Source organism: Eschscholzia californica, unplaced genomic scaffold, assembly GCF_041429995.1.
Source record: "Eschscholzia californica isolate CP2 unplaced genomic scaffold, dmEscCali1.0.p SCAF_3, whole genome shotgun sequence".
In the NCBI taxonomy this organism is placed as follows: Eukaryota; Viridiplantae; Streptophyta; class Magnoliopsida; order Ranunculales; family Papaveraceae; genus Eschscholzia; species Eschscholzia californica.
In genome coordinates, this window is record NW_028238420.1 from 7,799,428 (window position 1) to 7,814,299 (window position 14,872).

Here is a 14,872-nt window from a genome sequence, read left to right on the forward strand (position 1 = left end):
GAGTCTTCTCTTCAAGAAGATTTTGTTATGTAGTGATTTGGTCTCGTACAACTTTGTTAAAGTATCCCATATTTCTTTTGCTGACGTCTTCTCAACTACACTTGATAATACTCCATCGGCTAGTGCTAGGTGTAGATTTTGCAATAGCATTTCCATCTATCTCGTTCCACTTAGCGTCATCAAGCATATCAACCCGCCTATCTTCAATTGCCGCCAGACAATTATCTTTTCTCAAAATTGCCTTCATCTTCATTTTCTGATGAACCTAAAAGGGTTACCCTAAATAGGTCTACACCCGCAAGTGCACGGGTGTCAAGTTGTAATAAATTCCGGTAAGACCGGTTCGTTCCTCAGAGACTAAGTGAAACCTATTCTAAGACTTGGAAGTAAGAAGATTTTAAAATAATTTGGTTTTGGTTTTTAAATGAATAAAATATTAAAATAAAATGATGGAAAGAAAATAATTACAAATGATACAAGGAACTCAAATGGGGGAGAGCCTAGGGTTTTCTGAATCCGTCTTCCTAACAATTCTAATGACAAATTAATTTTGGTCTGATTAGATAGTTCTTTATATAACTCAGGTTTTCAGTCCATGAACGGTCTAAAAACCCGGAAGATTTTATCGTTAAAATGGTAAAAACTTTAATAAATTGTCGAGAAAATGATTATTACGACTTCATCTAAACCCTAGATTAGAAGATTAGTTACTCATGGACATTAAATAAAAGAAATTGGAAAATAAAGTAAAGAGAAGGAGAAGAAAACTTAACTTTTTCGCTATTTCAGAACCAAACAGGGCCTTAGGGAAAGATTTTCCTTCTGTTTTCCCCAAATTCTGCCAAACAGACCCTTAGGGAAAACGATTTTCTCGTCTTCCCGGAAACATTTTCCCTGTGAGAAAATTATTTTCTCACCTATTTTCTCATCTTCTCCAACTATCTTTTTCTCTATAATTTTCTATTTCTTTTCTTCTTAATCACTTTCTCTCTTAACTCTCTGTTAATCTCTTTCTCTCACTAAAAGAGAAACACAAACAGTATAAAAGAATTAAAATCAATTTCCTGTTTTATTCTAAACTGAATCTTTCTGTCTCTCTACAATCTCTCTTTCTATCTTGATAATCTTTTCTCTCACTAAAAAGGGTTACAAACAGAAAAAGAAGAAAAAGAAGAAAAGAAAAACAGAACTCTCTTTCTCACTTTCTCTCTCTAGCTCTCGGTCTCTCTTCAATGACTCCTTTCTCTCTGTTTCTTTCTCTCACTAAAAGAAAATACAGAAAAAAGAAGAAGATGACAATAGATGATGAAGAATTAATGGTCTCTAACTTCTCTCTCTCTCTCTCTCTCTCTTGTATTTCTCTGGTTTGGTGAGCTTGAGAGGGGATCATTTGACCCCCAATCCGAGATAAAAAATTCCTTCTCTCTGTTCTTCAATATATATCTAAGAGAATCCCCCTACTGCCGAGATTCATCTCTCTCCAAAATATCCGGTTCTTGATCCCTCTTCAATCTTCTTTCCTTCTTTACAATAAATCACCAGCTAATAATCTCTCTCTCTAGATTATCTCATATGTATCTTCTCTCCATTTTCGAAAATACCCAGCTTTCCTTCCATAGTTGTTCTTTTGTTTCCAGTTTGAATTTTTAGAGAGAGAGAGAGAGATGAATATTCTCTCCCCAAAACTTCTCTCTGTTTGAATTTAAATCCTTCTCTCTCTCTACGTTCTCTGTGATAAAATCTCTTTCACATCTCTGTTTACACTGCCCATAATAGATAGATACGAGAGAAAGAAGAGGAAAGAATCCATCTCTTTCTATCTTTCTCTTATATCCTCTCTCTGTTTATCAGTTTTCAAAAAATGGAGATAATAATAATTTGGGAAAGAAATATAACTACCCAGTCAAGAGGCGTGAGATACAGCCAATATTTGGTTGTCACGTGCCAGGTGTACGTTTCCCATTGGTTATAAGCCAACCAGTAAATGCCGTCCATATCACAGCTGTTGGTGTGTACTGAGATACCGTGGAGACATGGGCTACTGGATAAAGTGCATCGCTGCCTTTTGACGAAGCCATGTGTACTGAGATAGTTCTGACCGTTAGATCCTGTCGGCCTCAAGGAATCAGAGCTTCGAAACAGATCCCGAATTTTGCCCTCGCGCCCAACTAGTGTACCAAAAATTCGTACCACCGTTCAGGGATCTGCTCCACCTGTCCTATAGCTGATCTAGTCAACTACTTTTGACCCGCATTTTGACTTGGTCTAACTTCCCTATTCGGACTCCGATTTGACTCCCGATTTCGCCGTTTGGTTTATCTTGGAGTCTACTTTTCTTCCGAACATCAAGATTTCCAAATCACAAGACCACCATAATCTTCAAATGACCAAAATGCCCTCGGATGAGTCTTTCTCCCGATTTTATCCGTTTTCCGCGTTCAATTCTGTAAAAGACACCTGGACAAAAGAAACGCATAATTTATCAGAGAAACTGCTCGAAATGGGCTAACTAACCCGAGTTAAGAGATTCAAATGAGGCATTTTCATGACTCATCATTTTCCATAATGAGAAATTATTCCATTTGAATTTTTCTATATCGTACTTTGCCGCCATTATTTTGGTGTCTTCTTCCACTAACCAAACCGACAAGAACCTGTGCTCTGATACCACTGTTAGAAAGGTTGTGAATATTAGACACTCAATTGCAACTAAAGTTGAATATCGAATAACACGAAGATGAACAACTTTGTAGATAGATTTACACTTAGAGATGAATTACTTACAACTTCTTCTCTCTAATGTAAGGAGATAACAATTATGAACAACCTCTCTCTTATTCTAGGAGATATACTATCAACTCTCTCTTTACCAAAGGAAAGACAAGCAATTAGAAGAAACTAAACTCTCTTTCTAATACTAACTCACTTTCTCTTCACTTGGCTTGCTTATGAGATGGAATGGATGGGATGAGAATGGGATGATATTGAATTGAAGTTCGTCATCTCCTTTTATAGTGTTAGAGGAGAGATATGGTGTGGACACCTCAACAATTGAGGTGTCTCACAAGCTCATGGTGTCATCTTGATAAATGGTCACCTCAAATGGTAAGAGACTTATCACCAAGGTGAGATGTCTCATTCACAATAGGTGATTCATGTTGCTTGACACCTCACATAGTAGTTGACACCAAGAGCTTGATTGATGCCACCTAAAGCTTCAAACAAAGTAGCTTTACACCTCATCACCATTTTTAACAAAAAGGTTTTAAATCATTTATCTTCCATTAGTTTAAACAATCTAATTCATTTTCAAACATGGATTTAAATGCATGCCATGGAAAACGTGTTGGATGGATAGCAATTTATTTTGGATGTGGACCCTACTCACCATCCAACACTTAACACCTTTTGGTCTCGGTTGGGATTTCATTTGGGGATGAAACACAATGTTATTACAGAGGGAATGAAACAGAAGTTGGGTATTGAGAGACCACCAATTTTAGTTATTTCAATTGTCGATTTCTTTGCGAGCTTTAGTCAGAATTCAGTGAAACTTCTTTCAAGTAATCTCACCCGACTTGTTCTACATATGTATCCGTTCAAAATTTTCGATGTCGTTCAAATTTGATGATTTTACTGATGGTTATATCGATAACTGTTATACTAATTTCATTTGGGTTCAAAATTTGGAGCTATTTAGACGATTATTATTCAATTTCTTCGAATGATTTGTGTTCAGAAACATGTTCAGGAGATTGTAGACTATTTCGGGGTGTCCAAATATAGAAGGGGTGCTACCGACTTATTTTACGGCTCGAATTTTATCATATTTCATATAAATGGACAGTTTCAGCTATAGATTTATAATATGGAGTTCATTATATGATTTGTCAGCTTATGAAGACTCTAAAATGTAAAATAGAGTTTGTAGGAAGTCGATTGGTTGGTCAGTATGCATTTCGGGTATTTAGTGGGCATATGTATGAAGTTAGAGATCGATTTAGTTATATTTGAAGTCTTCCGAATCTGGCGAATTTTTTTTATGTTTTACGCTTTCGTTGTTTTCTTTTATTTATTCTTTTATTGTAAGGAGGTTCTTAGTATAAGAACCTAATGTTTTTATTCGATTTTTGGTTATTCTTCCTTATCCCAGAGTACGCGAATGAGGAGGAATTAGGTCGCCTGGTAAGCGGGAGGTCTTTGGTGATGCAAGGACTGAGGTAGGGGTCCTGAATCCTTTATCCAGCATGGTTTTATAGATAATGAATATGCTAGATTCTATAGTTATATATGCGACATTATAACTAGAGTTTAGGTAGCATGAAACTCAATTTATGTGATGAACTGAAATATGCTTGAAATATTTTGATGCGATATGAGAAATGTTTTCGGACTGATTTTACGATGATTGTGAACTACTGAGGATTTTCTTGTATGTACCCGACTACGGATTATGTCAACTTACGGGCATGTAGCCATTGAGGGTAGGATGACATGTGGAGACGGGTGTGACCCGTGTGAGACCGGTGGGGTGGGCGACACTAGTCATAAGACCTGTGGGAGTAGAGTGCTTCACTTGCTGGCCATTGGTGCTTGTGCCTCCAGTTCGAGGCTCAGGGACGTACACCTGATTGCTCGCCTGGGAGGTGACATTGATTGGGAATCCCTCTACTTTGTGTGTGATATGGCTATTGGTTGTTCCACTTCTGTGTTTGATAAGATAATGATATGAATGAGAAAATGGGTTTTGAGATTGAATGAGAATATTGGTTTCGAGATATGAATGAAACTGATTTTGAAAGATCGCATTAGATGCATGACAGGGTACCGAAGATAATTTCACAAGGACTTTCTTGACCTTTTCTTTCCTTGGGAAATTCTTCACTTTGCTTCATGCCTTATTCCCTGGGTTCTAAATAATGATGAGGTTCCTATCTTCCTCTAGTCGACACTGTTTTCAAGTTTCCAGACTACAAGAGAAAGGTTCACTTCCTAATGACATCCCTAGTGGTTGTAAAATTTGAACTCAAAAGATCAAATGAGTTCTTCAATATTGCGAGGTTGAGTAGCTTTTCACTCTACTCGGAGTTAGCGCAGAAGAGATCACTCAAATTGATTGTTGTTTTGCATTGATCCATTGATTTCTGAGATCCAATTATCCTTCCAAATGTTGATATCATTACCAGATTGCACTTCCTAAGTGGCTAAATCTTCAATGAGGCTTCGTTGGACCCGGTATATCAGAGTGAGGGAAGTATTTAACTTTGAGGAGTTTAGCCCATATAGAATCTGGTTCAGTTTTGATACTCCAGGGCAGTTTAGAGAGTAACGCGGTGTTGTTCAGTTCTGGCAAGTGGATCCTTAGGCCTCCGAGATTCTTCGGCAGACATATATATGACCAGACTTTGGAGCATATACCCTTCGACTTACCCCACCAGAAGGCCCTTTGAACAACCTTGATGCGTTTGCTAACTCCTTTGGGAATAGCAAAACACTGCATCTGGTATCGGGGTACGACTGCATCTATGGCCGAGATGACCACCCTTCGACTTACCCCACCAGAAGGCCCTTTGAACAACCTTGATGCGATTGCTAACTCCTTTGGGAATAGCAAAACACTGCATCTGGTATCGGGGTACGACTGCATCTATGGCCGAGATGACCACCGTGCGACCAGCTTGGGAAAGAAATGAATGATTCCATTTATTGAACTTATTCTTGATGTGATCGAGGATATCGTTGAAGACTTTGGTTTTTTGAGCTCCGATGAAGAGTTGGGCCCCCAAGTATTTCTCAGAAGTGGAGGCATATTTGACTTTAAGGGTGCGCATTATGAGGTGTTTAAACTTAGGATGCGAATTTTTGGAGTAGAAGATGTTGGATTAAGCGTAATTAATCATTTGCCCTGAGCTCTCACAGAATTCTTGAAGAATCTTCTTAAGATTGTGGATGTTGTCAATCTTGTTTCTGCCGAAAATGATGTTGTCGTCTGCGAAGAGCAGATGGAATATCTCCAGATCAGCGTTGTTGGTAGAAAATGAAACTAATATGGGTCGGTTTCATTCAGAATTTGTTTCAATCGATAGATCTTGGTGTTTTATTACGATGCCATAAGCTGACCTGAGATTGGTTGAATCTATTCCGATTTCAGCTAAGCATCAATATGTAGAGATATAAAAAGAATATTTAATTTTAAAGACACCCCTCCAGAGTGTTATTGGCGCCATGTGAAGGCATATTCTAGAGAGAACTGCGAGGAAAAAGAGTCTTGATAATATTTTGGGGACATCTCTAAAATTATCTAATTTATATTTGTAAGAATTTATTCATATTTGGATACGATGTTCTTGGTACCGGAGACATAGGTTATACCTTTTTTTTTTGTTGAAGAAGACATAGGTTATACCTAGTATTATAATAAGTTGAAATCTATATGAGATATTGTCATTAACCTATTTGAACAAATATATTTATTACTAGTGATTCTAGTAAGTTTTGAAGACCTTGTAGGTAAATTTTATCGGGGAGCCTGAGTATCTGGGGGCGCTTTTAAAACTTCTCAATTACATTGGTTAATGAAACACTTTAAGACCGGTCATTTTCTTGAGTGGGAAGGAACGCCTCTCCATCAATCCGAAAAAGACAAGAAAAGTCGATGGCGGGAAAGCAGATTTCAGGCGACAATTTAACATCGAAATCAAATCTCGCCGGAATGTCTAAGAATCAACTCTATGAAATTATGTCTCAAATGAAGGTAATAATTATACTTATTATTTAGTAATTTGAATCCTAATTGTTGTTTTTCTTTCTAATGACTTCGATTTGATTTCGATTTGTTTAACACTTCTTAAATCGGTCTTCTCTTAATAATTTGTATACAGAGTTTAACGGAGCAGAATCAACAACAAGCTAGACAGGTTCTAGTCGAAAATCCTGCCCTAACCAAAGCCCTATTTCAGGTTCCTTCTTTGATATCTAGGGTTTATTTTTCATTACATTTCCTTCTTGTTATTTATCTTTTACCAAGTATCTTGTTTATATTAATGCAATTAGGGTTTTTGTTTTGATATGTTGTAATTGGAGCGTAGTTGAGATTGAATTAAAATTGATTTTCAATGATTCATTCAAATTCTTTTTTTTAAAAGATTGATTTTCAATGAGGTGAGGTCTAATTTATATTTTAACATTGATATATTCAATTTAGGTGTTTTTTTTTAAGTAAAACTTGTACTGGAATGGAATTTAATGTGAATTCTATTGTAAAGTTGATTGAATTATTTGCAAGGAACACGTAATCAGTTTGTTGATGGGAAAGGGTTGATATATGTTAATACGTGTATGTTCGTCATAAATTTGAAATTAGTCCATGCGTGCTAAATATAATCAAATCAATTAGCTAGTTGAAAGCTAGTATTGTTCGAGTCACATTGAGCATGGATGTAGAAAGAAAAGGGGAATGGTTATTCATCGATACAACTGTGGGAAGAAGAGTCAAATATTGTACAAAGATAACTACGATGTGGTCTTTTGTTATTTCTCCTCTGAAACACAAGAAAATCTGATTTGGATTATTAGAAGGAGAACTCTGGTAGCTGATTCTATCTATTGACTATTGCATACTATCATGTTATCCTTCAAAAAGTCTATGCTGCATTTTGTAAATGGTAGTGTAAGATTTGGTACGTAGAGGCTTATTTCAATTGAATTTCGATTTATTTTTTTGAAAAGTAGTACAAGGATTAGTTAAGCGTATGCTTTAAATTGAGAGTCCCGTCTATTTTTTATTTCCTTATGTTTTTTATTGCTTGCACGTACGGTATTAAATTTTGAAAGGTATCGTGTTCCGTGGCTATCGAAACAAAATTCTATGTATAATGGCATTTTTGTTATTATTTTCGTGGAAATCACTGTTCTTTTCTTATTGAATAGTCGCTTAGTCCGAAATTGCAAAAAACCTTGAAAAAACGTCAATATTTTGTGGAAATTGATGTTAATTTCGGCCTACATGTTCCAATCTCAAGGACGGGAAAAATTGCTCACCTTATTGAATTGATTTTGGATCCTTTTATGGGGTTAACCAAATGCTCGTACTTTCAGCGGTACATAGAACAAATGACATAATATTTCTTATAACAACCTGTTATATAAGCGTTAGAATGGTATAAATTTCGTTTATGTGTACCATGGTTAGTGTTAGAGATATGTTTATATTCTTCTTTCGTTGTTCACTAATGTTCCAAAAACACTTTTATAATATTTCTGTAGTTTGCAGAACGTTTAAATGAACTTCAATGAAATTGTGTTTATCAGACAGTAACCTAAATATTCCTAAGTACCTTTGTTTCCAAGCAGGCTGAAATGTAATACCTTGCTTATATATCAATGATACCCAGCATCGATAAATCTGGGCCAAAGGTTTTTTCTGTGACACTTCATGTTATATCTCGCTTTCTCCAGTGTATCTTTCATTAGTGTTATTTAGGCTTTATCTTACCCCACCTAGAATATATGTGTACTTATAGTATTCTGATTCTATGACTAATTCATATATTCCCTCCTGTTTAAGCTTAATATATGTGTATATATAGCATTCAAGTGACCCTTTTGTTGGTGTTGATAATTGTTTTATCTCGTTTTTTTTCTTCGATTAGGCACAAATTATGCTTGGAATGGTGAAGCCTCCACAAGTGGTATGTTTTTTAGTTTATCTATGTTTTCGCCCATTTGGTGGATTTGAATAAATTTAACTCCCTATGTCTCGTAGGTGCCAACCGTCCAGCAAACTCTGCCTCCTAAACAGTCTGCTCAACCACCACAGCAGCTAAATACTCCAGATGACCACTCGCTCCCGGACCAAGCAATTCAACCACAGGCCCGCGATCTAGTTAAAAAGCAAATGCAAAGCCATGCTTCTTTGCCTATCCCTTCTACTTCTGTCCAGACCATGCCAACACATTCCCCACAGCCATTGCAGCAGACCATGGGGCACCCAAGTGGTCAAGGTCAAATGACCTCCATTTCACATCCACAATCCTCCAATTTGCATAGTTTGACTCCACGACCACCTCATCCTGCTCCAAGGCCACCCTCACTTCAATCCCAGCAGGTACCAATTGTTCCCATCCAACAACAGCAATCATTATACTCCCCCGGGATTCAACATCTGCCAATACAACCTCCATTACCATCACAACCTCGGCCACCTTCAATGCAACCTTTCCAGCACCAAGTTCATTCACAACTGGGTTCTCATAATTCTTACCAGCCTTCTGGTGCTAATCAGCCTCATCTTTCACAGAACCTGTTCAATGTAAGAAGATTTTACCAATTTTGACTGTTTATTCCATTCATTTTATCGACTGTGTTGATTTAGAACTGGACTATATTTAATTAGTTCTTTAAATCGTCCAGTCAGTACAGCAATCATCAGGTAGCATTGGATCTTCATTTCAACAGGGACAGCCAGCACTACCAAGTCAACCACCTCCTCATCCACTATATCAGGTAAAATTACGTCTCCATTCTTGTATATCAACTGATTTGTTATATTGATTGGTATAATCATGTTGTGTACGACTGGTAACATAATTGGTTTCATAAGTGTGCTTTCTAGTGCTTGGATAGTTCTCCAAGTTAGAGCTTATGCGTACGGTCCCCCATTTGAATATCTTTTATGGTCTATTCAGCATCAATGGCATGTTATCAAATCTGAAATCATACAAGTTTTCAAAAATAAAATATGATTATGTAAATGGAAGATGTTTGAAATTTTCTACAAGTCTTATCTGAAATATACTACACCCTTCTTTCATTTAGCATCAAGATGTTTTAGTATAGCCAATGATGGGAGAAAGAAGGCTTTGGGGTTGGACCACATCTTAGTGATTTGATAATTGTTGGATAGTGGGGATTATCCTGATGCAGAATCAACGATTGCACATGTTGTACTATTTTTGTTTCAATCCAGATAGTGTCCAGGCCAAATATATATTTTTCCCATGCCAAATCATGGGTTCCAGAGGCCATTTAGTTCAAACATAAGGCACAAAGGACTTATATTGCCCAATTCTCATTATGTAAGAGAAATTTCGCAAGTACAATGATATTAGACTACCAAATTTATTAACTGCATCCTGTCTTAAAATTTTCTCATTTTTATTTTATATCTGTTGTCTAACTAGTTGTGCTTTTAGAAGTTTTCCTCATGAAGAGGTGTTTCCATTAAACTTGCATGCTTTTGTGAATCCTGATTACTAAAGATTTTCCAGGTTGGAGGAGGTTTACAATCAAGGCCCGACTTTAGTGGGCAAGCTGGGAATGCCATGCAAGTCGACAGGCAGCCCCGTTTTGGGCCAGGTTTTCAGGAGAATGCAACTGGTGGAGTGCAGCTTCCAGGTCCACCACTGCCCGGTAATCAGACAGGTCTCGGTGGTCAACTGCCGCGAGGGCCACAGGTAGCTGACCTATCTATATATTTCTTTCTCCAAATCTAATTTAGGTTTCCATAAGTAGTCAATAGTCATGAAGCGTTTGTTTCTGGTGTTTCACTCCCAATTTGGTGCAGTTGACACCTGAGATGGAGCAAGCTGTTGTTCAGCAGGTAATGAGCTTGACTCAGGAGCAAATTAATCTTCTTCCACCAGAACAAAGGAATCAAGTTCTTCAGTTGCAACAAATGTTGCGGTAGCGATATATACTATTTTCTTATGATGACGTGGTATCGAGTTTTTAAGTCATTAAAGGTTACTTGTTGAGATGGCAATTCTGTTGTTAACTGGGAGTGACTAGAAGGAATATAGTCGAGGGATGGATGTCGGTGGTTTGTCACTTTCTGTTGTTTTTGTATTATAATATCATCTTCTCAAATAGATTTTGTTATTATCATTCAGTTTATACCCCTGAAACCATGGGCAAGTACTAGACATTCATTCATGTGCATTGAAGCTGTTTATTTTCCTTAGTATAAATTCCTTACCAAAGCTTCTCTATATTGCTAAGTATGACAAGTCTTGGACAATCCTTTCTGTGCAAACCAATTGCAAGGAGAGTTAGAGCCAATGGGCTTTAATATGGTACCAATGCTAGTGTTTCAGGGATCGGTCGAAATTCTCAACTTTTGCTGATGTAGAGTGCTGAATGACTCCAAGTCTCCAACCATGGTGTTGAGGGTGGTACTAACATTATCCCACATTGTCTGGGAATTAGAATTTGTAAAGTAGTCCTGGGTTAATGCTTGGAGGCTCATTTGCAAGGACTAGCCCCATTGGACTTTAACCCTCCTGAATAATTATTCTTTATTGGATAAATTATAATCCTATGAGACATAATAGTTACACATCCAAACACAAAGAAAAAGTAGCTAAGAGGAAAAAAAGAAAAAAGTACAGTTACATATTACAACAATTGATAGATAATTACTAAGCAATGAGACGTATCGGCGGAAAACGTCTGTTTTTTACTTGGAGTGGGGAGAATGGGAATCAAGCCAAGAGACGATATCGGTGAGTACTGTCGAGATCCTTTCATCAGGCTCACCTTCTAGTATACAGTGATAACCTTCTGGGTAAAGCTTAAGGGTCTTGTCCGTAGAAGATGCTTTTTCATAGAGAAATTTGCTAACTGTTGGATCTGTTACCTTATCTGCTGCTCCATGAAGAACCAGTAATGGACCTGAAACCTGAACAGTAAAGTACATCAATCAGAAACAAACAAGCAAACAATTGATACCAAAACAGTAAAGTTACACACACTCACGTGCACACACACACACGCGCGTACACACACACACATATATGTAGACACAGATTTAGAGTCGAAAAATTAACTGACCTTCTCGACCTGTGACTCAATCTCATCTGTTGCCTTCAGAAGTTCTACTGCAGTTTTTAGTCGTGCTCGATCCGAGTAAGAGATCACATTGTACACAGCCTAATATGAAAATTACATGTTATTTACTTGCGATCTTGAATCATCAATAAACACTTTAAGTTTAATTTGATTTAATACCAACCATTTTCTTTTTTATGGGGTCTCTGAACATGAGCTCTGCTAAATCCTTTTCTGGTATTAACTTTGCTTTTGGTAGAACATTTGACAACAGAGTCAGGATCTTTAGCACTGCTGGTGCTGGTTTCATAGAATCTGCAATCTAGTTTCAACATAATTTTAGTTAGTCTCGTTGTTTGAATTATGAAATGAAGCTTGAACTATCTCTAGGGAACTAAACTTTAAATTTGAAAGGAATTTCGGAAAGCTCCATTCTTTTAGTGTGTTGATAGACCCCCCATAATAGGTTTAAGTGTTTAACCTTCATGTACCTACAGGGTTCATGTTAAATTAGGTAAAGATTTTGAAACCCTTCAAACTTATGATGTAACACACATCTCAATACCAACCATATTGTCCTTGATTTAGGCACACCAAAGCCCACTAGCCTAGTTGAACATGGACAAGGTTTCTACCTTGCACGGAACTGTCCTATAACAACCCCTAGGGCTTCTCCACCTCACCATCATAGGCACAACAACCAAAAGGCCGGGGAAATATGCAAGAGAAGGTGTTATATTATAACCCAAGTCTGAAAGGTCTTCCTAACCAATGTGGGACTAAGTGCCTAGCACATAAACTTTCGTCTCACTATAAGGTCATGTGGTGCAGAATACCAGATCAAGTAATATCAGTGAACATAGTTGTCAATCCTAAAATGTTTCATCATTTATTCCAAATTAGATTTGTTAGTTCTTCATTACTTTTCCTAATCTATCAAGAGTTCAAGACCTTGATCAAAACACGATTACCACACGAGGCAATTAGAACAGTATACAAGAACTTGAACCCGTTCCGCTTGGGCCTAAGCCACAAAACATAGACAAGATAGATAATTGTCGGACATCGTCATCACAAATAGTTCCTCGGGAGAGCCAATTAAACGATTTCAAGATGAGAAATCATTGAGGCAATTTCCAAAGACATATTTATAGTGAAATTGGAATGCTTACTTTACACATTGGAGCTACAAGAACTACTCCATCCCAAGCATTTGGCTGCTTTAGATGAACTTTAATAGCAACAGCTCCTCCCATGGATTGTCCTAGTAAAAAACGAGGCAATCCCTTCGCTTCTGGCCTTTCTGTTCAAGAAAAATTCATCGTCAAAACACAATAAAAACAACACCAATCATGGATCAAATCAACGAACTTACTACAACAATTTAAAACTCATCAAGCTAAAATGTACCTTTTATGATGTTGAATTGTTCGATAACATTATCAACTAATTCATCAAAACTTGGTATATAACCATGCAATCCTTCAGAAAGACCAAAACCTGGATGATCCACAGCATAAACCCCATACCCGGACGAAGCTATTGCTTTAGCAATTCCTGAAAATCTTATTTATATCAAACACTCAGAATATCATCTAAAAACTTCACTGAAAATTTGAATGAATTTTAAAAGATTGAATCTGAAATGTACCTTCAAAGAAGAAAGTACAAGTATCACCATAACCATGGCAAAAACAAAGAATACCCTTGATTTCTTGATCCAACTTTGGTAACCAACTCTTACAAAAAATCTCTTGACCCTTTGAATTTCTTTCAAACCACTAAAGAAGAAAGGGGAATCCATTATTATTACCCTTGATCTTGAAAAAGTAGTAAAAAGAAGAGAAAAAGAAGAAAAGGGGAAGTTTGATTATTACCTCTTCTGTTCTGATCCCATCATGATCTGTCTGATTCATATATATACCCATTAAAGAAGAAAAAGGGGAACCCATTAGTAAAGGGTTTTACTAAAATAAGAGTAAAAGAAGATCAAATTTCTGAAAGAAAAAACATCAAATGAACCTGAAACAAGATATGATCAAGCTGTTGTTGAACTATAGTAAAAGCAGATCGAACCCTTCTTCTAGCTGGTGCAAAGTCCATATTTTCAGAAGCAATCAAGTTCATCTCTTCACTAACATTTTCAATCATTTTTTTCTTATTAATCATTTTAGCCGTTACTACAACTTTAGATCGGTTAATTTTTGGAACATAAGAAATCAATAATGATGATGATGATAAATCTTTTCTGGGTTGGAGTGAAATGGGTAATTGAATGTGTCCTTTAAGAAAGTTGGAGCTCTTGTTTGTCAAAGAAAAGTTTGAACATGAACATTTGAGAGTGAGAGAGCTTTGAGTAAACTTCATGATCATTTACAGGTGTGAAAATTAAAGAAGGTTTTTAATGAAGGAAAAAACCAAGGAGTCAAAAGAATCTCAATTTATATAATGGTCACTCATGAACTCCAACAAGGCCTAAAAATCACATTTTCAACCCAAAATTTCAAGTCTCACCTCAAGCTTCAAAAATCAACTCCAATGCAAGCACGTGCTTAGGCCTAAAATTGAACTAAAATTTTTTCAATTTACTTAATAAATTCACTTAAAAAACAATGATTACAATTATTTGTTTACAAATTTAAATCTACTTAAGTACGATTAAACAATAATGATTTCTAAAGATAACTAGAAGGGGTTTCTTGAGTCTCGTGGAAGACCGACCATATAAACATCTCGCGTTGCCTTAAACATTAGTGCACCATCTTCGTTGAGAGTCTTAACATCAATCATCATTAAGTTCACACCATATTGATCTCTAACTTGCATTTTTTGGTTCTTGTGTTCTTGTTGTACTCGTAAGTTTTCTTGTTGAACCCGTAGAGATTCTTGTTGTACCCGTGCATTTTTCCGTTGTAATTCCACAACTTCATCCATTGCAATTCCTCTCCGACATCCTTCTTCGTCTCTCGTTTTCCAATATCCCTCAGTTAGATCTTTTGAAGAACCACTGACTTCTTTGTCTTTAGAACTAGAATTTGAAGAATTT

The 14,872-nt window shown here is 36.7% G+C and overlaps 2 protein-coding genes across 2 annotated transcripts; one reads left to right on the plus strand and one right to left on the minus strand.

Annotated features, from left to right (window-relative positions):
- Positions 1-6,497: 6,497 nt before the first annotated feature.
- LOC147548130 (uncharacterized) lies at positions 6,498-10,884 on the plus strand. Its single transcript, XM_086669002.1, has 7 exons — positions 6,498-6,754; positions 6,882-6,959; positions 8,652-8,690; positions 8,765-9,310; positions 9,412-9,504; positions 10,269-10,454; positions 10,565-10,884. The coding sequence occupies exons 1-7, from the start codon at positions 6,656-6,658 to the stop codon at positions 10,685-10,687; spliced, it is 1,164 nt and encodes a 387-aa protein (XP_086525128.1). The 5' UTR covers positions 6,498-6,655; the 3' UTR covers positions 10,688-10,884.
- Positions 10,885-11,280: 396 nt separating this feature from the next.
- On the minus strand, positions 11,281-14,368 carry LOC147548131 (alpha/beta-Hydrolases superfamily protein). Its single transcript, XM_086669003.1, has 8 exons — positions 13,849-14,368; positions 13,704-13,733; positions 13,478-13,607; positions 13,237-13,383; positions 12,999-13,129; positions 12,011-12,148; positions 11,830-11,928; positions 11,281-11,677 (listed from the first exon to the last, which is right to left on the minus strand). Exons 1-8 carry the CDS (start codon positions 14,197-14,199, stop codon positions 11,456-11,458), a joined length of 1,248 nt encoding a protein of 415 aa, XP_086525129.1. The 5' UTR covers positions 14,200-14,368; the 3' UTR covers positions 11,281-11,455.
- Positions 14,369-14,872: the final 504 nt, after the last annotated feature.

Coding starts and splice junctions, on each gene's coding strand:
- LOC147548130 (XM_086669002.1), top strand. CDS start 6,656: ATGGCGGGAAAGCAGATTTCAGGCGACAATTTAACATCGAAATCAAAT. Junction 9,311..9,411: donor TTTCACAGAACCTGTTCAAT/GTAAGAAGATTT, acceptor TAAATCGTCCAG/TCAGTACAGCAATCATCAGG. Junction 10,455..10,564: donor AACTGCCGCGAGGGCCACAG/GTAGCTGACCTA, acceptor AATTTGGTGCAG/TTGACACCTGAGATGGAGCA.
- LOC147548131 (XM_086669003.1), bottom strand. CDS start 14,199: ATGATCATGAAGTTTACTCAAAGCTCTCTCACTCTCAAATGTTCATGT. Junction 13,608..13,703: donor ATGGGATCAGAACAGAAGAG/GTAATAATCAAA, acceptor TTTCTTCTTTAG/TGGTTTGAAAGAAATTCAAA. Junction 13,384..13,477: donor TTGTACTTTCTTCTTTGAAG/GTACATTTCAGA, acceptor TAAGATTTTCAG/GAATTGCTAAAGCAATAGCT.